Source organism: Thunnus thynnus, chromosome 4 (assembly GCF_963924715.1).
Source record: "Thunnus thynnus chromosome 4, fThuThy2.1, whole genome shotgun sequence".
NCBI classification, from domain to species: Eukaryota; Metazoa; Chordata; class Actinopteri; order Scombriformes; family Scombridae; genus Thunnus; species Thunnus thynnus.
The window spans coordinates 18,078,479-18,103,621 of record NC_089520.1 but is presented as its reverse complement, the minus strand read 5'-3'; the positions used below and the strand labels follow the sequence as shown (position 1 = coordinate 18,103,621).

Here is a 25,143-nt window from a genome sequence, read left to right as displayed (position 1 = left end):
ACTATACTGGGCTATATGCTGTTCTGTAGCAAAACATTCTGCAGAGACATTATTTCATGCTACAAACTGCTCTGTTTTTCTCCTCTTCTCAAAACAATATTACATCAACAACATTCCTGATGCATAATTAGTGAGGAGTTGTGTGAGTGCAGAAAATGTCTGCTGCCCACCTTTTTGTTTTTTGGTTGTTGCACAATTGCAATTAAATCTGGAAATAGTCAGGAAACAACATTTAATTCTGTGTGAATTCAACTTCATCGCTCACCCATTTTTGTCACGTCTATCCACTACCAACCACACTTTCAACACTCACATCACACTTTTTTTTTTTTTCAAATGTTTCATTTCCGGACTACCAATAACTACTTTGCAGTTGGAGGTTGGTAAAAGGAGAACTTTTCCTGTGTACAGTGGCAATTAAAATGACGAGCGGGTCCTGCTTGTTGCATAATTCCCTCAGCTAACACAAAGGGACCAATTTTCTCCTGAAATAGAATTGTAGTTTCCATTACAATAGTTGAGGGCATGTGGGTGGAATGCAGAGTTTAGATAGGAACATGCCAATTAATGTCGAGTGAAATTATAGAGGACAGAAACAAATGTTCTTGGTCAGTGGTCAGTGTGCATCAGACTCACTGCTGCTCTCTTTGTGGTTTTCTGATAATACAGTGTTAATGAATGATTACAAAACAATCATTCCAAAATCCACTATTTTATTTTACTCTGTGGGGTTTCTCTTTTCGTTGATATTCAGAGGCATGAAAACATGTAGTAACAATAACATCAACTACAGAGAGGAAGTGGACAAAAATCTATCACAATCAGAGTGCTTTGACCTCCACTGAGCCACAACTTTCAGGTTCCCACAGCTAGACATTTCCTTCTCAGTATATATGAGCGGGGGAATTCATCTTAAGCTTGAGCAGAGTCAACTAATAAAGGACCAGTTCACCCAAATCACAAAAAACAAACATATTTTATCATCTCCCACTAGTGGATTCAAGCCATGCACATAGTTTTAGTTTTATTTGCTCAGGTTATGAGATTTCTGCTGCCAATCCAATTTGATGTCTGCAAATGGAATCTCATTTGTCGGATTCAAAGCATTTAAAAAGTATATTTGAAAAACTCACCATCAATATCTTTCATGTTCTTCCTTGTATCTTTCCCAGTTCCTCTAGATAATTGCCAACCTCACCTCATTTGAACTATAAAGTTTTCTAAAAAAAACAGGCTGTTACTTTGAAAACTGCCCACACCGAAGTCTGTGGATTATCTTGAGTATCTTGAATGATGTTGTTGGAAAAACATTCTGCTAGTGAGTTTTTCAAATATAGTTTCTGAAAGCTTTGAACAGCACAAACACATTTTATTCACCCTCAAAAATCAAACTATCTGCATGGCTACACTACACTAGAACTTCTTCCCTCAGGAAAAAAAAGACTGAGATCCATAAAAACCTCCACCAGCAGACACAGAAACAGCTTCTTTCCAGAAGCTGTTGCCCTACTAAAGAGCTGAGCTGCACTGTTATCAAACTGGATTTTACATTTCACATCCCTCTTTAATCCCTTCACTGCTCACTTTCATATATTTCATCAAACTAGACTTAACATTCTACATTGCATTCAACCTCCACTGTTACATAATTTAATTATTTATTGCACATGTCACATTTCTTAGCCCATATTTCCTTTGTACACTCAATATTTCATTTCAATTTTAGTACTTCTTTGTCTATTTTATTATTTTATTATTATTACTACCTTATTCTTGTTATATTTTTATTCTTCTGTGTTTGTGGGAGCAAACGCCAAGACTCATTCTTTGTTGTATGTTTGCATACTTGGCTAATAAATAGATTCTGATTCTAGAGATATGTATGTTTTGTATTTTTAAATTTGGGTTAATTTTAAAAACCATCCTGTGACTGGAAGTTCACAGCTTCAACTTTCCCCATCCTTGCTTAAAGGATCATTCCATACTTTGGTTTTTATTTTTGTGGTTTTGGTCATCATTTTTATCAGTCAATCATAATTGTTCCTACCAGAGTAATTGCTGAGATTAGAGAACATAGCATCTTCTCTACAAGATAGTCAAACAGGCAAAGAAACATGAGCAGACGATCAGATGAGGTGTAAAAAGATAATCAAAACCACTTTATGTCAAAGTAAAACTGAAAATGAGAGCAACTGGAGTATCAGTGATAATCCCTCATTCCACAGGAAAAATATCTGCAGGCACAACATTGAGCAGATAGGATGGGTCAAAGATGAACCAGGACGTCTGTCTGAGAACTGTGATGGGTTTTTAAAACTGACAGTTTGGGTAATAAGCTTGTCTAAATTGGGGCTTTGTTTAAAATCTGTATGATTGTCTGACTGCTTGTCTTGTCAGACTTAGTGAAGTTGCCAAATCCCCAGATCTCAGAAAGAACTTTGGCAACTGCAAAGTTATTACAGATAAGAACAGAGGTCTGAAACTACAAAAATAATTTTAAAAAGTTATTATAATCTGAAATGATGCTTTACAGTAAATGTCTTTGAATTTAACACAGTATTCCTGGCAGCTCCAAAGGCACAGCCAGCCTGGAGTTTTTACCCAATGACCCTCAGTGATCATTAGTGTCACACCAATTATGTCATATTACAGTCAAGTCAAGGCTACTATGCCATTGTCCAACCTGTGTGCACAATAAACAACATAGAAAGACAGAGTGGAGTACACCACCTGATCAGAGAGGTTTTGTAATTATACATCTCAGGGCTTCTCTTACAATCTTAAAGCTCATCCATCTCGTTAAACCTTTATCCTCTGGAGACTTAACCCTATCTTTCAAGTAATCAGCATTCAGATTAAAAAAGGTAAACACCCACAATATATCATTTTATTTGTGGAACATTTGTCAGGTAAAAGCTCAGCATTATTCCAATTAAGTCTCAGAGGCAACTCCAATTTAGAGTAAATCAATCAATGAGTGACGCTGTAAGAGACTCAGTTTGTTGGTTTTTTTCATTTTTCCATGTTACTAAGTACTAAGTATATACAGTAGTTTATGGCGTGATCAACAAATTCCTCCTAATGAACATTTAGACAGATTTAGATCTCAATGAATCATTTTCCTTGAAGACCACCATACGGGATAATGTCAAACAAGACTAAAGATCTTTGCCAAGCTAGCTGTGAGGCTGTACAGTGATGCTTTAAGCCAAATGCTAACAACAGTATGTTAACATGCTCATGTTTAGCAGGTATTGTTTCCTGAAGACTAAACTAACCACACAGTACAGAGTCATTAGTTTTGCAGGTATTTGGTCATAAACTAAAGTAGTGGACAAAGTAAGATTTTGACCTGATGACACTAGATGAAAAACGTTAAAGTTATTGGTTATAAACTTATTTCACTAGAGACCAAAATGTCAACCTGCTGGTGGCGTTAGAAGAAAAATCAGGGATCCCGAAAGTCAGTACAGTTCATCCCCTGGGGACCAAGAATGTCAAAGATATCATGGCAGTCCATCCAATAGTTGTTGATATATTTCAGTCTGGACAGAAGTAGTGGACTGACTTGTCATTGCTATCTCTAGAGCCATGCCGCTAGCGAGTCTAAAATAAAACAATTTATACACGGAAACAAAAACCCAACTGTGGCTCACTACCTCTAACAGCACGCTATTGAGGCCTGTTCCAAAAATGACTGTAGGTTTACCAAGTTTCCTGAAAAACTGCTACTTAGAACAGGGCCCTGTGTTTTTATTGTAAAGCTGAATGAATTGAATGTCTTGATTTTGTGATGTGTATTTATGTATGACTGTGTATTTATAATAGTTTTAAAGACAGATTCACAGCTTTTCAACCAAGGCTTTAAGATGTTGTTTCCAAGTTTGAAAAAAATAACCTGCTATGGGTTGGGTTTAAACACAGTCTGATGGGGCAACTGTGTAGCCGTTGCAGGATGACTCACATTTAAAACTGTCAAACTGGATTCATCTGACACTTTAATACCACAATTATATTTATGGTAAGCCTTACTGGCATGGGTTTTTAGTCATATAAAACACAAAGTGAAAATCTGGAGAATCTTAAATGCACACGCATGAGCTCAGGATATGCAAAGGTTATTTGCTTCAAACCAGCATATATGGTGTCTCTCACATGATTATACACATGCACATCTGTGTCTGCGCCCTCAAAGTGAGTACGGCTTGCTGCGAGAGGCTCGTGCGATCACTTGTTTGTTGAAAAATAAAGGATACGGATATGACTGGACATACATTACAGGCTGTGGGTCAGCAGGTGGTCTTTCATGCTGCAGCTGCCATATTTATTTCGGAGAGAAAGAGAGAGAAGAGCAAAAGGAGAAGAAAAATAAAACACACAGAAATGATCTTGTGCAAAGAGACAGCAGATGGGGGTGAGGTTGAGGAAGTAAAATAACAGAATGTGATGGCTAAACAGAAAATGAAGGTGTGAGGAAAATTTGAGTGGTTTGATGGCTAAAGGTGAGATGTAGAGTGATTGTAAATACAGGCCCCTTGCTTTCAGTCATAGTGAAATTAATATTCAGCCAGCCCACTTGTCTTGTCATCTTGCTCCTTGACTGATCATGTCATCACCATAATCATGTCCTCAATCTCAGAGGTGGACAGGAGGACTACAGGAAGAAGATAATTAATATGCATTCATTCACACCTTTCCTTTTAGAAATGAAGTAGATTTTATATTCAAACTTGTGCATCACTAACAGAGTCATAGGAACACAGTGCTTTGTGAAAATACACATCATAACACTCATAACAAGGTGCACAAATATTCAAAGATGACAAGTTTTTAAAACAGTACCAATAGTTTTGAGGTCTATGGTATGTGCTAATAAAAGGCTCTTATAAACAAGTCTTTAAGTATCTTTGAAATGAACTAGATTCCCTGTTTGAGTAACAATAATTAACACTATGATCATTTGAAATGGATTGATAAAGGTACTAATAGTTGAAGACATTCAAGTAAAAGCTTTGGCTAAACAAATACTCAGTTCAGTCATCTTGTATCATTTTGACAAACAGCAGCACTTCTGTAAAAGTGTTTCAAGGAACTCAGGCTACCTGAATAAGCTCTGCAGATCTTGAGTGAACTTTTCTGTCATTAAAAAAATCTAGCAGATTTTAACACTTTCTGTTAAAACTGTGCATTTAAAATATTAAAGGATAGGTTACGATGTTATGGTGATATTCTTATTGTCAACAAATCCCGTCAAAAAGAACACAATTAACTATTAATTCATCCTGCTAGCAAGTATTTACAAAGCCTGATATAGCGCCATAGTCCTGTATTGTTTCCTAAAAAAAACTATTAAAAACACATCAATGAGCCACACTGTTGCACTAGGTGAAATGTTCCTTTATTACCACAAACATGAGCACTGTGGTTTATTTTGAATCAGTCCTAAATACGCCTCCCTGTTGCTGTAAATACTCACTAGAGCACCAAATGTGTATTCATCCAAAAAATAATCCCCCAACAAATACACTATTTACTCCTTTTTGAGTAACGTTTGCAAAGAACCACAGTGCCCAGCTGTTTTAGGAAATTAGTAACCTTTTAAAAAAATGAAAGTTTACATTCATGAGCATTTTTTAAAGATTTATGTCTCTAAAAAAAACATTGTTGGTTTTGGTCTTTTCATGGGATTTACTGACAATAAGAAGTCTGACTGGACTTTCACTCCTCGCCTCCAACAACACCCCACCACTTCTGAGTGGGAACCTCCGCACTTTTCTGGTCAGAGTCTCCATGAAGCTGCTCTTGTCTCTCTTCCTGTTGTTCATCAGTCTGTTCCCAGTCCAGCTCTTTAAATGAGGTTTCCCTGGAGCTTCTCCCTCTGTACTCTCTATCCCCTTGATCCTGGACAGGCACAGAGTGGACAGAGGACGCTGCCAGGGACGTCTCTCTGCTGTCTGACAGGAGAATCCCACTCCCCGAGCTGTATTCACTGTTTGAGTCTGCACCTAGAGCAGTGATAAAAGAAAGGGAGGGGATGGACAGATGGTGAGCGGACTTTTATAAACAAACACCACATGAGAAAAGCCTGGCTGTCCAAAAATCCAGGCAGGGCTGGGATTCAACCAAAATCTGCATGTTTGTATTTGAGCTGCACTGTTCAGATAAGCTACAATAAATTTTCCTTTAATTTGCCCCAAACCCATGAATCATGTAGCAAGTCATCTTAACGTTATTTAGAAATACATCTTCAAATGAAATATCAGATTAGCACATATTAAATTACTGTGATGAAAAGGGCATTAAATTATTTCTTAAAGGAATAGTTTGTCACGATGTCACTTTTTACTGGTTGCTAATGAACTATAGGATACCAGCAGCAACACCTTGTGCTGTGAAAATAGGTGCTGAAATGTTGTTAATGAGAAACTCCTGTAAGCCAAAGCTGTCCTGCTCTGTAATGGTATAGGTTTATATAAGCAGTCGAAACACTTGACTCCATGCTGCTTTTTTTTTTAGTTTCGTTTTTTGCAGGTTAATAGGATCGATTTCATACCTGTGTGTGCCAGTCTGTTGACCTTTTGCCTTCGTGTGGCGGTGATTGTTTCCACATAACACTCTTCTCAAATCAATGTCTCCTAACACTAAGCCAGTCTGTCATTAACAGCAGACCTGATGATGATGATGATGATGATGATATACACACACAGGAAGAACTAACCTTTTATATAAAACAGTGGAAAGAAGCCAGAGGGACGCCAATGGGGATAAATGTAGAAAGGAGTAAATTCTCAGAGGTTACAAGTTGAAAAACTGTAAATCTACTCACTGCAGTGCATTTCAAATGAGAATGTGTGAAAAATATCAAGCTTCAAACAAAGACTTTAGTTATCTAAGTCATCTAGGGCTGCTACTAACCATTACTTTCATTATCGATTAATCTGACGATTATTTCTTGATTAATCAATTCATCACTTTGTCTATAAAATGTGAGAAAATTGTGATAATGCCTGTTATAATTTCCCAGAGTCAAAGGTTTCATCTTTAAATGTTTCATCTGAACAATAGTCCAAAAAACCAAAAGATATTCAGTTTACTGTCATGTATGACAAAGAAAAGCATTAAATCATTGCATTTGAGAAGCTAAAAGCAGTTAATCTTTGACATATCTACTTAAAAAAAAAGACTAAAACGATTATTTGATTATCAAAGTACTTGCAGATTAATTTCCTGTCGATCAACTAATTGACTAATCGTTGCAGCTCTAATGCTATCTAATTATCAATCAATAACTTTATTTCTCTGAAAATAACATTTTCATTCTGGGCATTCAGATAAACACTCACTGCAACCTGAACAAACTTCAAGGCAGATGATAAACGGAGGTGAAGAAAAAGAGTATAGCAGCAAAGCAAAACCAGATTTTTTTTGCATTTCTCGTTAAACTTCAAATGTAGAAAACATAACTATATGTTACGAAGACATGCTGAATATCACATTTCTGAGCTCAGCCCGAAATGGTGGTACATAGCAACATTCAAGCAGTAGAGAATAGTTATAAGTGTGTATATTTATGTGGACAAAGCCTACTGCCTGCTCATGTTTTGTCATTGGTGTTGCATTTAGTCTAAACATAAAAGACCTAAAGGCTCGTGTTGTTGTGTCACACATTCCAAAAATATGATATTAGCGAAGAGAAGGAGACAGATATTGCTGTGGAAATGACTTCATGGTGTTAGAGAATACGAGACTGAGGCCAGACTCGAGCACACACCGGAGTTTGAACAAGGTGTAGACCACAAGAATATAAACTAATTGCATGTAAACTGCATACTGATTGCATCATAAATTATGTATTTCTGACAATAACACTGCATACAATAGAGTATAAATAATTTTTACCTTGTTGAACACAAGTTGGCTACATGCAAAAATGTGCAGGACACCCAAAGCAGCGTTAAACACAGTGTACAGTATAGAATGAAATATTTATCATCATAAAAATGCATTCAAATTTTGAATAAGAAACAACTAACTTTATATCTAGTGAAGAGCTTGCTGATTAATTTACACGCACCTCATGTGCATGTGATTGATGGAGGCGAGAGAAAAATTAAATAAAATATAAAAAAAACATGCATACTGTTCTCTGAGAGAGCATTGAGTTTAGTCTCTTGGTTTTCCGCCTAAAGCAAGTCACAAAATTTAATCAGTCAATGGGGAAGAAAAATCCTATTTGGATTGGAAAATACATGTTAAGCATGATATCTTCATATTTTTTGAGTGAAAAATGCATTTGATTGGAGGGGTTTAGCGGTGCCTTCAGGCATCACTCTCTACATGCATCTGAGTGACAGTTGATCCATTATTGGAATGAGACAGAGAAATATGCTGCACGATTTGAGTGTGTCAAGATTTAATGTGCTTATTCAAACTTAGTTTACAGAAAGATTATGATTACATTTCACCTCAAATCCTGTCAGGTCATAATAAGCGCAGACTAATCTATTGTGTACGGAGTAACGATTCGAGTAAAAATATCAAAGTTGAAAGTTATTAAGTTGCAAGTTTCATTCTCTTTAAGTCTCAGCTATATAAAATAATATGAACTAACACAACTTTAATGGAAAATGTTCAAGTCCCGTGTCATTTTAATGGTCAGCACTCAGTGACCTGAATGACTCTTTTAGCCGATCTGCTTGTCAGATGGTCTAACAGTGTCTGAAACTTCCTGCCCCTGCTCTTGCTGACGTCTGAATTGGGGGACGGGGGGGGGGGGGGTTATGGTTGGATGCAGCAGGCACTTCACAAAACCAAATATCCAACAGTCACAACCAATTTAGATTAGCCATTTGTGCAGAAGAGAGAATGTAGGCAGAATCTGGACTTCTCTCTCAAGCTTTTTTTTGTCTTCCCCCCCCCACACACAATTATGCCCCTCCTTCTAAATTATTGCAACATGAGTGCAATGCCATCTAGGTAAGGTTATTATAGGCACTTCAACCCTCAGATGTGGTCGGATGACATGCTAAGCTTCATTTATACTTCTGTGTTAAGAGGTTATTGCTGTACCCACATGCATAGGTTCCAGAGGTGCCTCATAAATGTCAGGGATACCATGTGGGGACAGGAAGACCTGCGATAACTGGCATGGGCTGCTTGAGTTTACAAGTTTTTGATGCCAGTAAGGATTATTGAAGACAACATGAAACAAGTTGAAAAAAAGCGAAGCTATTTACACAGAAAACCTTCTGCTCACTGTCTCTATCACAGTGAATGAAACAACGTAAATACAGAAACTGCATGACAATAATCTCTTATCCAGTAATGAGACAAGGTTAATCTTCCCACTGTCGCCCATATCACATAGTGAATGAAAGAATATAAACACAGTTACTGTATGGAATATAATTAAAGCATGACATGGCCCGATCACATAAAATACATAAATTAGGTTGTGCAGCGGTGCTGTCAACAGCTGAAATCTGAATCTGAACTGTAAATCAAAACTTATGCTGTATGTATCTATGACTAGACTCCCGTTAGCCCCTTGTATCGACTAAAAATACAGTTATTCAATCTAGTTTGTTTTGAGCATACTCCCTCCCTTTATGCAGACTTGAACGAGATTTGTTTTCACAAGGCTAAACACCTGACTTAGACTTGCCCCCAAGGGACTTAAACACAACTTTGGTAACAACTACTGTAACAAAAGCAAGTAGTAAACTTGTTTATGGATTACTGACAGAAAATACTGCACTACACCCACTCAGAACAACGCCACTTGTGTTGCAAAGTGAACCATGTTAGGGGGTGAAAGGGCGATTTCTTCACTGCTGTCTAACAGAATGAGGAGCCATGTGTGGGAATGCTGGGGGTTGAGCCGGTCACTGAGACGGGATCAGTATGGTGGAATGGTGGATAGAGTGGGTGGATGGGTCAGTGGACCAAAGAAGCCTCCAGTCTCTCAAATCCTCCACTGACGTGGCTGAGTTGATCCCAGTGTGACAGGAGCATGGCTACCTGTCACATTATCATTCACAGTCATGGACCCAAATGTCACTTCCACTCTCCAACGCGCCCATGACACATGAAAAGCATTGGATTTTGTCAACGCGACTGAGATTTTCACTGCACCTTGTAGCAAAGTGTGGAGATCCAGAAGGGGGATTTTGAGGTGTGGTTTTCAGTGGTGCGATTGGAAAGTTTGAGCTTGTGAGTGGAGGTGGAAGAGAGATGTGTTACTTGATGTGAGGGTTGCACAAAATCAGAGGGATATATTAAAATCAAGGGTGACAAATAATTATGTGTTATAAAGCCTGTTTCTTTAAATGAGTGGCTTTTTTCATGTGCTTCAGTGTGAAACCATTCATTTCCTCCCAATTTAAAGTACATCATTGATGACGAATTGCATTCAGCTACCTTTGGAAAGGCAAAAATTACAGTTATTACAGTCAGAAGAATATTCTATTTAAATTTGAACCCATTTTTCATGCATGAAGTAATCTCAAAAAAATATTTCTTACAAAGAAAGTACGGTCATTTTTGTAGAGCATCAGCGAATTGAGAGGGGCCAGTTGATAGGGTATATTGATTATATAATAATCATAGTCAGGATGTCACGTTGGCCATCTGACCATAACTGAGTGATTGATTTGATTGAATTGTTTACAATTAAACTAGTCAGGAAAGCAGACTTTCTGAAAGCCTCTATTACAAAATCAGAGTTGAATAAATCAATCATTGTATACTGTGCTCCTCAGTGCATACACCACTTCACCAAATAGGTTTTCTTGAGTGCATCTCAGACTGTTTTCTGTATTTAATGACAAAACCTGCAGTCAAATGGGGCATCTACTGTATTACTTTAAATGTCTTAAAGCTTCATTAGCAGTATAATAATTAGATACACGTTTTTTTATGTAAATGATTTTGATTATTGACAAATTTTATAGATTTTTTCCCCCCATTAATCCATTAATCTTTTACTACAGAAAATAGTGAAAAAAGCCTATCATAAGTTCCCAGAGCCCAATATGACATCTTCAGATTGCCTATTTTGTCAGACCAACAGTCCAAAACCCAAAGAAATTCAATTTACAATGATATAAAATAGAGGAAAGCAGCAAATCTTCACTTTTGAGAAGCTGGAACCGCAGAATATTTAGTATTTGTGCTTGATAAATGAGCAAACGGTTTTTGAAACAGTTGGCGATTTCTTTTCACCAAAATAAATAAATTGCTGTGAATAAATTGCTTCAGCACAGATTGTATTCTACGTAAACAACAACATGTCAAAACCAAATATATGCTGTAACAGATGCTGACCCATATCTTTTGTCTTCTGTGGTTATTTTTTTTATTTGTGTCTTTTAAGTTAGTCTATATTTGGATTCAATATACAGCCTGCTTGTATTTAATTGAACAATATGGCCTCTGCTTCAAAGCCGTATCAATTAGGAGCTATGCGGTTATCATCAAATAGGCTTATTTTCATATTCCATGTCAACGCATGATTAAACTCGGTTTCATATAGTATTGACTCCTGAAAAACACTCCTCCACAAGCTTTTACATCTCATGAGGAAATGGAATTGTGTTGTGTTTGTGTATCTTTTACAGTGAAAGCAAGTTTTCCATATGGTGCCCGTATAACTGTGGACAGCCCCCTTGGTGTGAGTGGTAGCACACTTCCACCAGAGGCTGTTGTGTCTGGGCTTTTCATTAACACCTAAGAAGGTGTCAATCACAGTTTGCTTTTGCGAGGATTCTCATAAACTAAACAGCAGTAGAAACAAGATTCCAGTTCCCCTGGGTCACACCCGAGCAGTAAACACCACGGCTGAGGTGCCTTAACATGCAGTTTTCTAAGGGCCACGAGAAAGTAGATGACTCGCTTGACCTGATTGGGGAAAAAAATCACAATTTTTATATACAATTTTATGGTCTCAATAGCTAATTTCACATCCTCTTAAATGTGTCTTGGCTGTCAAAACAAAATTAAAAGCTGTACTAATCAATATCTTTAAAGTGGGTCAAATGACTGTTTCCTGTTTTGTGGTTTCAAATCAGTAACCTACAGGTGACATCACAGGTTTTTATATTTGATTCTGAAGCCTGACATGAGACAGTTTAACAATGGTCTTTCTTTAACGCTTGTCAATATTTCTCTTCATTATGTTTATCGCTTTTTGTTATTTATGGAAGATGTAATTACTGTGCAAACGTCCAAATGAAAAGTAGCATTTGTTGGCCTGCTTATGCACCATATTTGAATGACAGGTTCAACTTCAGTCACGGGAGTGAAAAGCCAACATCCATGAAGTCTAAGCTTGATTTGCAATCATATAATAGTGGTTATTTAGAGGTGCTAAATTGCATCTATTTTCCTGCAGTAACACAGTCTGTGGTCTGGTGTACTATAGCTTAAAAGTGCTTTAAGTCCCACTAGGTTCACCTTTAAGTATCAAAAAAAAATCTATGTATTAATGCAGTACAGCATGCAGTACACATACCTGAGATGTCTGTGTCACTATATGATTCCTCTTGTTCTGACAGCCTTCTTTCTGCCTGTCGGACTTCAGGCACATAGAAATCTCCCTGCCGAGCCAAAGGGGCCATGAACTGGATCAGACCTTCTCTGTAGATCTCAAGGAACGGGTGTGCACACAGCCTCCTTTCCTGGAAAAGATGTTTAAGTTGGTGAGAGTAAAAAAAAAAAGAAGTATCTATATCTATGTCTCCTTTAAAACCACTGACTGTTTTGGCTTGTTTAGTACAGTACATACAAGTGCCCCATTTAGCCTAATTTCCAAATCTACTTGTTGTCAACAACTGTTGATTGAAAGTATGCCTGTAAAATGTGTGAATATAAAAAAAATCAGTCAGTGTTAATTTAACTCTGAAGGTGCTAAGTTAATGCTGCAAATGTTAAAATGAGTCCCATCAACACTTATTAACATGTGTATTTACACACACATACATGTACATGGACATAAGAAACACAACAGTATACTACAAGAGCAGACGTGCCAATAATCCCACAAGTCTGTGTTACAGTCGAGAGGAAATGATTTGATGTCATATGTGGGAAAGTCATCACTCCACCTGTGAACACACATGAACCCCTTTCTTCTGTCCTCACACCTTCACACATCTTAGATCCCTACAACCTGTCTTTAGGAACATGAAGCCTCAACACTTCATGCTGACTCTGTTAAAATTGCTGTTTTTTCTTCTAATACTGGCCTCACTTCTCTAGAAAGCAGGGAGTCTCACATGACAGAGACCACTCCACTTCTCCAAGCTCATTAACCTTTCACACACCAAGTTTTCTTATTCCACTCATGCACAGCCAATGTCTGTTACTTTCACCCTTTTGGCATATGCTAAATGTCGAGCAATACTTGAAAACACATTGCAGCCACAGTGCGGTATCTCAACATGATCAATTATTCAAAGTAAAATTGTTTTAATTTACTGAAATGTGTGTCAGTTTTCATTTGACCATTTATCCACTTTATTGCTGCCAAAGTGCATCAGATTTGTTGCCGTCTAATGGAATTTGACGATTAAATAAACTAGATGTAGATCATTATTTGATGTGATATTCTACATGAGACTAAATCACAAGCAATCATTTTCTTATGATGAGAAAGGACATGGATTGGGAGTCTCATGCTGTAATTAAAATTTGGTGTGGCATGGCCACATTAAAATGAGAGGAGGAGAATTAGGAAAATTTGAGGCTAATAAATTATGGTAATGAGTACCTCTGTATTCACACATTTCACTCACACTCCTTCTCAGAACCCTGGGTTTCATCGTCAACTTGATCTATATTAGCCCGAGTGTTTGAGACCATAAATCATTCCTCACACTTCATGACATCTCTCCAAGAGTTGAAAATGTTCAGATTATTCTTTTTTCTTGACAGATCCTGGGTGTACTGAGTCCCTGTACCCTTTGCTGACGTTCTAGTTTCAAGAAAAGGGGAAGTGGTGACAGGTAGGTTAGTGTTTAGTGGAACAACAGGAATGTTGCACACGTAGGATGTGATAATCAAGCTTGCGGACTGAAAAGACACGCACAAATAAGATAGTTTCTTTATAGGAGACAGCTGACTTCTTTTCAGACTCTATCCTATCATCTCCCTCACCATCTGTCTCTCAGCCCAATTATGACAGCAGTGACATTCCTCCTGCTGCTGTCTGCAGGAACAACGTTGTCAGTTTCAGTGATTTCAGCTACATCAATTATTGGTGCATTTCTCCCTCAGAAACATCTGTGTATCCTTACTGGCTTGGCTCATCAACTGGAGTCAGTCATAGACTGCTGCATATTGCATATTGATTTGCACGCATGTATGCAGATATACACACACAAGTTTAATTTTGCAATTCAGATCCTATCAATAAATGATCAAATGTAAAAAAAGAGGAATAGTTCAGACACACTGTTAGTACAATAGCTATATAGAGGGGCTCAGCATTAATATTTCACTGGTAAATTCCGATTTGTCAGATTTATCTTTGCTTTCATTTTCTAGAGTAGAATGGGAGCCCAAGAAATTTGATTTTGCTGTTGGTGTTAGCTACAAAACAAGCAAATGATGAAAAATGAGCTCACAAATACAGTACTGCAGGTAAGATAAGACTCAACAGTCTAATGGTACACTGAAAAGATCCAAGCACACAAGTATCATACACCTGGAGAGCAGAGTAAGGGTGGGCAATTTAAAGCATTGCATTTAGCCCTTATCTGTAATAGAAACACTTAACTAAAACTGAATATGAGGTACCTAACATAAAGGGGCCACTCTTTGCTCTCTGAACAGCTTTAGTCCTTGTTTTCATAAATATCCAGGAATGTTTGCTGAAGGACATTGAACAGCCTATAGTTCTTTGAGGGAGGAAGAAAGTAAACATCTGTTTGCTTTACAACTGTCTGTAAAGACTTAAAGACATTATTTTCTGATGAATCAGAACAAATTAGGTTATACTGGCATTCCTAACAACAATTTTGAAATTGCTTCACAGTGTTTATGGGGTCCTGACCGAGGTCTAGTGTCATAGGTACATTATTATTTACACTGTCGTAAGTGGAAAAATTACGAGAAAATCATTATTTGTAATGGAAATTAGGGGACAACGGGTCCTGCAAAACAGCCCCTTAAACCTCAGCAATTATGTGGAAGTGCAAAGCAATAACAGGACCTAATGTGTCCTGCAAGATGGTAATAGACAATTCAGGTTTAAAGACATATTTTGGCTTTCTCAAATTGTAAACAAAACTGGAAATAGGACAAAACAACTTATCAGGGTCCTCTGCTCAGGCATCCATGTTTTAAGCTAATGCACTCTTGTGTCAAGACATGAATATAAGCAGTTTTGGAACCACTTACTTACAGCTTTTTGTCAATTATATAGTGAGCAAGAGGATGAATCCTACTGACTTCAGTGATCTCCATGATGACTTTTACGTTTGTGGCTATAAGTGAAATAGCTCAATAATTATTAGATAGATTGTCAATGAAATCTGGTATGTCTGGACATTCATGCTCCCCCCAGAAGGAATTGTAAGTAATCCCCAGATTTTTCATCTACCACTATCATTAGGCCTAAATTTCAATTTGTCCAATACATTGGTTTATTAAAACTAATGGCATTTCCATCAGACTCTTCAGTTCAAAGTGCAACTGTGTCAAACTATAGCCTCACAGAGCATGGCTGCAGACTCAGTAGACTTCATACTGATGATTTTGGGACTGATGCACTTATAAGTCACTGACATTCTGTTTCTGTTTGTTGCCTTATTTTACTCTTACAAACTTCTATGCTTTTATAAAAGTATCAAGTTTCTGCCCAAACCTGAATGACTCATCTTTGCATCTGCCCTTGTGACAGATTATGTCAAGGTTTTTCATGTGTTCTCTTCGTTGTTGTTGTACTTGAAATGAATCACACCTAAAATGAATTCCTAGTAAAAGCAGAAGGCAGAAGCTGCATTAGCACATAAAAGTTTCAAATGTTCTTTTCATTAAGGAGAATTTTTTTTTTTTTTTTTTTTTTAAAAGCTCTTTGGAGGGGTGAGTACTTCTGACTTTTTCAGACCAACAGTGATGGCCAGACAAGTGAGTGAAGAAAAAAAGGAATAGTAAATGCTAATTCATTTTGAATGGATTAATATTCAGCATGAAGATCCATTCTCCCCGTGTGTGCTCTCAGCAGAACTGGATGTTTTTATTGATTCACAAGTTGAAAGTTCTCCAAAAGTCAATAAATATGGGTAATCTTTTAAATAAGAAGTGTTAACCTAGCTTAAAATATAAATAATGACATGACCAAGATAAAGGTTTTTAGTATTCAACAATCACCAGTTTAATGCCTAAAAATCATTGTTAAAGCTTTTGTTTTAACATTTCAATAGTAAATATAGGAGTAAATAGACATTTAGCAAAGAATATGACCATGGTACCACTAACATCAGGCCTCAGCTGTACAAAAGAAAGGTAGATTAAATAAACTATGTGCAAAATACATTGTTACCAGAGGGTAGCCCAACGGCATGGCAATACTTTGACTGTTCAAAGGAGCACCCTGCTGAAATGGAAGAATTACAGATGATGCCTAAATCTTGACCCAGCACTTGATGTGGATTAATACAAAATGGGTATTTTTGCATAAAATAAGTAGTATTTACATGGCAGACTGGTTTAGAGTGCTGATAAATGGAACCATGGCCAGTTTATACTGTAATTGTTTACTATAGTATTCTGACTTCCCGCCCCAAGCCCATTGGTTCCTACTGAATGTAAATCTTCAGGTCACACTTTAATACTTTTTGCACTTTTTATACACTTTAATTTCCTCAAACAGCTGGACACCATAGATTTTTAGTAAAGATTACTACTTGAATAGTATTAAATACTGCATTTACAGATTATTTTCAGAGGGCAGATTAATATGTGTTAGTGAGTATTTACAACAGCAGGACGGTATATGTGGGATTGATTGCCTGTGTTGATTGAATCATTCAAGGAAAATGTCCCAGTTCAATGCTGTGGCTCATTAATGTGTTTTTGGGAAAAATGGAGCTGAATGGCACAGAGGAATAAGACATATAGAACTGGACAGGAACTACTTGTTAGTAGGATCAATTCATTGTTAGCTTTGGTCTTTCATGGGATTTTTGACAATAAGAAAAATAAAGAAAATCAATACCTTTTAAATGTAATCCAAAACTACATTTCACTATATTTAAGGCTTTTTAATGCCTTAAATTTAAATGTTTCAGTAAGATTTTTTTGTGAGACCTGTGGACAACTTTATCAAAAATGGAGACTATTTCTTATGGTCAGTGCTGGGTGAGTTCAAACAAAAACCTAACCCAGTGAGCCTTAAGGTCAGTTTCTCTGCATCCTGATCTGGGACACAGTGCAGGCAAATAATTAGACCAGCTGTGGAATCACTGAGACAAACTGTGCACGGTAGGCTTTTGTAATTGGGTAGGGGATTGTGGATGGTGTGCTATTGATTTTTGTTTGATTTTCTCCATACTCTTCTCCTGTTGTATCAGGACCACAGGGACCCAAGAGAACACTTAAGGCAGTACAGAGTATCTGGGTCATAGTAAGGTCATTTTTTTCTTCACATCCTCTACAGCACAGAAATGACAATATTCTTACCTGTCACTCTTATCTTTGACTATGTATCTCTGGCATGAAAACATTATTACATTATAACATTATTAAGGGAATAGACATGGAAAATTACATGTGCCAACAGAACATAACCTCACCTTACTTTGATTAAATTCAGAAGAACTGAGGCAGAACTGGATATATCCATCTTTGCTTTATGTCACTGTATGCTTGTTTTCTGGTCTTAGGAGGCATCTCATGTCACTGAAGTCCACCCTTACCAACCATAACTGTAAATGCAGGGTAAATCACTCATATGACTATAGATGATCCCGACCATTACCATCAATAAGTTTCAAAAATGAGTCCAAATATGACAGAACAGCAATATCCCATCCTTATTTGAGTTTTTCAATTACACATCAGCCCATGCCAACACTGTTTTGCTGGGAACCATGCAAAGGTACCATGGAAGAGAAATCAGTGGGTTATAGAAAGCCTAATTATTGAACTAATTTACGTGTCACGGCTAAGTGAACCTAGTAATTATGGCGCTTTGTTATACTGAAAAAATGTGAGGGTAAATCTGCATCAACACAGGATTAAAAATGAATGAAATGCGTTTCAGTGTAGGGGATTACCAAAAACATCACGTGCACACACACGCACACACACACACACACACACAGTCCTTTAATCACCTCTGCACCTCTATGCTAGTAGTGTATTTCTAGCCACTCTGCAGCAGGTCCTGAGGGAACTGGTGAAGGATAGATAGTCTACATGAAGGAGAGGATGTGCTAGTGTCCTCTTTCCAGGTTCCTAGCCTGGGGAACGACACCTGCACGGGGCCCCGGTGCAAATACATCGCATGTGCTCATGGATAAATAAATTAAACTGTACAGGGTATTTTTAGAGCACTAAAACAAGATTTCTGGTTCCCCCTGGTAAAACACAGCTATACACTTAGCCTACATTCTGGCTTGATAAATTACTTTTTTTCCTCTGGAAAGTCATGAAAGCTCTATACCAATTCATCACATATATGCATAAATATATAATTCTACTATTCGATACAAATGTTTACTGCTTTAGTTGGATAGTACACTTGTCATATTAGGGACTAGATATTTATAAGCACATATTATAACCTAATTCCTGATAAAATCAGATTAAGGTGGCGGTTCACTTATTTCTTCCTTATCAATCAGGGGGCGGGCCTAGGAAACAACTTAGCGGCGCCAAAAAAAAGCTAAAAAGAAAATGGATTTCATGGTTGGAGTGCTACTTGTGTTTATAATTCCAGTCAAATTACTTAATTAAATCAGTTACGTAGTGTGATTTTGATGGTAATTAGAGTAAAATAACAGTTAATGTGTTCAAAGGTGCAATAATGGCTATCATTCAATTATTAGAGTGCAATTCAACAGTTCAAAGAAATATACAGATTGCCGAAGAATCATTTCTGTAGATATTTCCAGATAAGACACTTACGACACAACGTGTGAATACAGGTGTGATAAACCTGATAACAGCTTAACACATAGGCGAACAGGGGCAGTGCATATGATGATTGTATGGTTATTATAAGTTATTAGCCATGTACACACAGCTTGTGTTCTCAAGTACAAGAGTACAATATTTAAGCTTTGTGTATGTCAGAGATAAATATTTGAGATGGGCTCAAGGCATTATACTCTAAATTGTTCCATGCCACTGATATAATAATGGTTCACAATAACAACATCTAAAAACAAATATTATTGTGCATGTTGATGCACATGTTTTCCAAAATTCAGGGCAAAAGCAACTGCAGGTGCCATCAGTTCAACATGTGCAAGATAAAGACTAAAATAGGGCATGAAAATTAGCACATGTGCAAATCATGGCTAAAGTGCATTTGAACGTTTTAATTATTATAGCAACCCCAAGTCTTCAAAGCCTCTTCCACAATGCAACACACCCACAGCATGTCCAAATCACAGACACTTGTTGACTTTCTGTCAATAAACTTGTGGTGTGATAGCCCAAGTTACTACACTGTAGTTTTTAGCAAACAGAAATAAATAGTCCATTAGTTGGGAACAGTTTTCCGCTGCGTACTTAGTGCATTATGAGGTATTTACAGCAGCAAGACAGAGTATGTGGGATTGACTTACAGGAATGTACAGTGCTCATGTTGATTGCAATGAAGGAACATGTCACCCAGTGGAACAGGGTGGCTCACTGATGTGTTTTTAATAGTTTTTAGACAACAATGGAGGTCTATGGCACAGATGAATAAACTACTGTATATCTGACTTGGGCTACACGGACAGTACTTGTTAGTATGATAAATTAATTGTGATGATGTGGTCTTTTCATGGGATTTGTTCATATAAGAAAACATGATACGTGAATAAGAGGTTTTTTTTTGTTACGGAATGATTTTCAAAGCTGTTTTGAATGAGCAATTAATATGTTAAAATAAGACTTTCTCCAGCATTTTCCCTCACAAGCAGTTCAATTTAATAATAAGAAAAAAGAAGAGAAAATTCCTCTCCAGTGTGGAGCGGAGGAGACAACACCAAAGAGCTCTCTGTTGCAAAGAAGAGATATTTTACCAGCACATAAAGAGGCACTCTGGGGCAGGATAACAAATATAGTGAATACGTTTAGGCACCAGAGGGATGCTTTAAACAAGGAGAAAAGTGCTGGTACTGTAGAAGGAGAATAACCAAAGTCATGCCTGACACAAAGAAAACCTATGCACAAGCTACCAGTCATGGCTCTACAGAGGATCCATTAGCTCCCTGCACACAAAGAAATAAGACATGCTTTTTCCCCAGGTGTTGTTGATGAATCACATCCACTTCATTTTTTTTATATTTCATGGCATTTCATTCAATATTTCTTTTAGTCTGAACTAAAGTGGTGGACTGACTGACAGACATTGCTAGCCCTAGAGCCACGCCACTAGCTATTCCCATCATTATCTCCCAGAGGCCAAAATGATGCCTTCAGCTTGCTTGTTTTGTTCGATTAACAGTCTAAAACCAAATGTGCAAATTACAAAGATATGAAAGAGAGAAAAATAAAACTGTAAGTGTCCAGATAAGGATCCCCTCTCCACAGCGACGGACAAGGAGCCTGTCAAACAGAGAACATGCCTAGAACCTTGCTCACAGATAATGGTGATAATAATTAATCTCTTATGTTAAACAGGCTAGACGTGGTGCGCAGCGGTAACACACAGAGAAATGCTATCGGACTGCATAATGGAGGAAATACTGCTCATTTCTGAGGTAGACTGACAGTCTTTCAGATGGTCCAGATTCTGTACAAGATACAAATGACAAATTAGGATTGGCATGACTTTTAAAAAGACACGTAAATATGAAATAATAAGCAACAGGAATACTTTTCTCGTTGAGTAAGGAAGAAAGTAACCTCATTACACTTTTAGGATTATAATAAATTATGGTTTTTCTGAGTAACTCCACCGACACTAACGTAAGAGGAAATGTCAACTAGTTAGTTACAATAGTTGAGATTATATGAAACTTTCATCATGTTCAAAATATTGTATAGGTGCATGTGACAAATATTTTGTAAAAATGTAGTGAAAACTTACTCTACATTTAAGCAATGATTGACAGAATTTCTGAATTTCAATTTGTCAGAATTTACAATAACCCCAATTTATTTCCAGGTGGGCTTCAACTGTACAGACATGCAGGTACACATGTGGTGAGAATAATATGTTACAAAGTGTCCTAAGGGAATAAATGAAAACTATTAAAATTTCCCAGCGTTTGACTGTGTCTGAAAGAAGCAAATAATGACTGCAAATCACAAGAGGAATTGTAGCTACTGTACTTTTGAGGGAACAAATCAGCCTAGATGAGACAAAGACAGTGAAAAAATTATGTAGAAATGTGAAGACCTACTGCCCACGGGGAGTGAGGATGGAAAAACAGGGATTTTTTTCTCTAGAGGAAAACAGCCAACAAATGATTATTCTGAGCACTGCGACGGATGCAAATAACAACCTCTGTCTCAACAATGGCCCCTCGTCTCCTGATGAGAAAGGCAAAAGGAAGTGAACACCACTGTCAGCAGTGAAGAGGACAGGAACAAAGTGGTAGATAAGTGTTCCCCACCATTGTAATGGATTCAGATAATCTGAAAAACGGGCTGTTTTCTCAATATATTAAGTATTTTCTAGTAATTTCTGGGTGGGCAAGACAAACAGCAGCACTAAACCCACCTCTCTAGCTGTTTCTATTCAGCCCTTAGCAAAACAAAATCAAAGCAAAATAAACAAAAGGACAAGACAAGGAAAAATCTGCTCGTTGTAAAGTTGTCAATTGATCTGAAATACCACAAGCTTGATATTTTCATCACAAACACTACCAATAGCTGGCAAAAGCTGTGAGTTGACATGTTCATGTTGTTCATGTAAAAAGGTTTGTTAAAAACTGTCATTATAATGATAATGCAAGGACAATAATATGGCAACTAATTAATAACTAAGTTTCAGTATTTTTTTTCTTGATTAAGAGAACAACTGCAACTGTGTCAGAGAGATTAAAGGCTACATCGCCCACATGTCTCCATGTAAATGGAAGTATTATGACACATTAATCCAGGTGTTTTCAGGCAAATGCCCACAAGTCTATATAGAGGATCTGGTATCTGATATTTTGATAAATTAGCAGAATCTGTGTTCCCTCTTTTAGTTCAATTTTTTTTTCAAATTTTTACAATTCAGATTATACTATATATTATATAACTTTTGGATTTAGACAGTGGTGGAATTCTTTATGAGCCCTACTTTACAAAAGCCATCTATTTGATCTATACTTTGTTTTATTTAAAAGTCAGAAAATCTTGGTCTTTGGAGATCTACAAGACAAGCAAATGTGACAGAGATCATTATAGGACAGTCTTAACAAGCTACATGTATTACATCTTTACAGTAACTGCACTGTGTCAATTGTCAAAGGTGGTCACAATTAAGTTTAAGGCTTTTTCCTCATACAAGTGTTGGCAAAGTCTAAAAACATGCATCATTTTACAAATATTCAACATAAATTTGAATGACATACCTATAAGACACACAAAAACTATTAAATTGACATGAAACGTCTGCAATTATTACAACTTTGTGCATGTAAATAAACATTACCAAACACATTTTACTGTCTGTGTCTGTATTTACAACACTAAAAATAATGTTAGTGATTCTAGCTGCTGAGATACAGAATTGTACAGAATTGTCTTCTTTTACAGCCCAGTTGTCATTTTGGTACCTTTCTTGTCACATGTACTGAGGCATGTTCACGCTTAAATCCTCACGGTTCAGTGAATATGAAGACGACATATACAGCAGATATGTGTTGCAGCAGAGGAGGAAATGTAGCAAATAAATACACCAGAAAAATAACACACATCATTTGGTACACACACCAGCTTTTAAGAATTAAGAGCCAAAATGTATTTTGGTGCTAAATGCTCAAGGGACACTACCAACTTGGGCTGTTGTAAGTAAAATGACTTCAAAGGTAGTATCTAATATTGACCTGATGGTTGATAATGACAGCGGGCTTTGAGTGGCTGCAAGGCAATGAGACTTTCTTTCTTACAGATAACATGACCTTCTAAATGTATTGACATTGCAGTTTTTTCTGCACATAGGGAGAAACTGAAAAGTAAAAATGGGATTTTCGCTCAGGTACAAAGAATTTTGGATGTCAGAGAGATTGAAAAAGTAACCTTTGCATTGAATTTGCCATTTGCCGCCACCATGCCAGCTCTTTTATTAGGTACATCTGTAAAAATACTTAAAAGTGTGGCTCAAGGGGCACTGCAAAGCCAACACTAGCACTCAGCAGCAGCGCAGAACCTGTAATTCAGGGGATAGTGACGTTTGACCGCTTCCTGTAGCCTGTGTGTTAATGACAGTAATCTGTAAGATTATGGAGGATACCACTCAATCAGAGGCATACAACCCTCCCCTCCCTGGCAGTTTACTTTCCCTTCATTTCTTTTCCTTTATTTCTGTGACAATATCCAATGAACCACTCACATTAATACTGCATTTCATCTCTTTTCTGTTTTGCTTTGTCAAGCGTTCCTTTTGATAATCTAGACAGTAGAACTACAATGGTGTGTCCTCAATAGTACAACAGTCTTTTCAGGCATTTTCTCAGTCTTATTCTCTCACTTAGAGGAAGGGATAATGGAACATAGCATCTCTACAGCCTAGTCTAGTATAGTCTAGATTTCATTTAAAATCCCTGAGGGAGAAAAATGTCGTTCAAAGGGGCTGAGGACGTAATGAGTGACAGTAGTCACTGCCGGTACGAACAATCCAGGTGTCACTCAAGCAACAACACTCTTTACATAGACTTATTCAGCCCTGACAAATGAACAAGGACTATTTGAAAGTCACTGAGCTGAGTAAAGCAGTTGAGTCCTAAGCCTCTTCTTTATCTTTCCCATTTTCTTTAGTTCGCTCACTGAGGTCCCAAACCCCCGCACCTTGGTTACGTGCCCCCACCCTGTTGTCGGACTCATACTTGAATGGTTCAAAATTGCCTCTTGGATTGCTTTTCAGAAAATCCCTCAAGAGGACACTGGAGCAAATTCATTTAATTTGCATGTCTATCTCAACAAAGACACGACCAAGTTGTTGGAATATTTTAGCCGACATAAGAGAATGAATGTCCATGTGTTCTCATCTCCTTTGTAGCGGAACACACACATCACAGATATAAAAACTGACCAGGTGTTGGAAGGAGTTTATGAATGCAATATATGTAGACCTAATAGAGCAAAATCTTCTTCTATTTCTAGGAGACTACTGAACTTTGTTTTGCTAAATCATCCAATCACAAATATGTCAGGAGCAGGTTCAACTCTGCAGAATGATGTCAAAGTAGTTTTAGGGTGTTTCGGATTGCAAGGAATACTTTTTCATTTTTGTAAACATCTGAACATTTGACTCGCTCCACTCCTGAGGGATTGGGGTTATTGCAATCCTCCTGTAGCCAACGGCTAATAAGATATAATACCATGAGAGCTTTGTATCTCATTTTGAGAGAGTTCAGTAAAGTCACTATAGCTCCACAATGGTTATTAATTACAGAGCTACATCTAGTCATCTTCTTTTACATATTTTCAATATACTGTATAAAGTGAAACTGTATTTTATATTTGCAAGCTACAGGACGGGGGAGCAAATTTAACAATGCACAATCACAGACTAATAACATCAAAGAAGACAGCATACATCTTTTAAGCATTTGCTTAGTGATTGATACTTTAAGATGGCCACTGGCACAAAACAATTTGTCCCGTATCTAAAAATAACTACCCTTCTTAAATTGTAATCACACCCGGCTGCCTGATCCTGATTCAGAGCGACAGTGTAACAGAGAATAAAGTTTAAATCAGATCAATCATATGTAGATGTGACATTTAACACTAACGGTAGATTCCCAGCTGCTGGAAGATGAAAGT

The 25,143-nt window shown here is 37.2% G+C and overlaps 1 protein-coding gene across 1 annotated transcript in view; it reads right to left on the bottom strand.

The window, feature by feature from the left end:
• Positions 1-731: 731 nt before the first annotated feature.
• LOC137181419 (testis-expressed protein 264 homolog) overlaps positions 732-25,143 on the bottom strand; it is a 38,372-nt gene continuing 13,960 nt past the window's right edge. Inside the window, exons 3-4 of the mRNA XM_067587114.1 lie at positions 12,512-12,677; positions 732-6,005 (exon numbers count right to left, since the gene is read on the bottom strand). Coding sequence (XP_067443215.1) covers positions 5,719-6,005; positions 12,512-12,677 — 453 coding nt within the window. The 3' untranslated portion in view covers positions 732-5,718. The remainder of the gene's footprint in view (positions 6,006-12,511; positions 12,678-25,143) is intronic.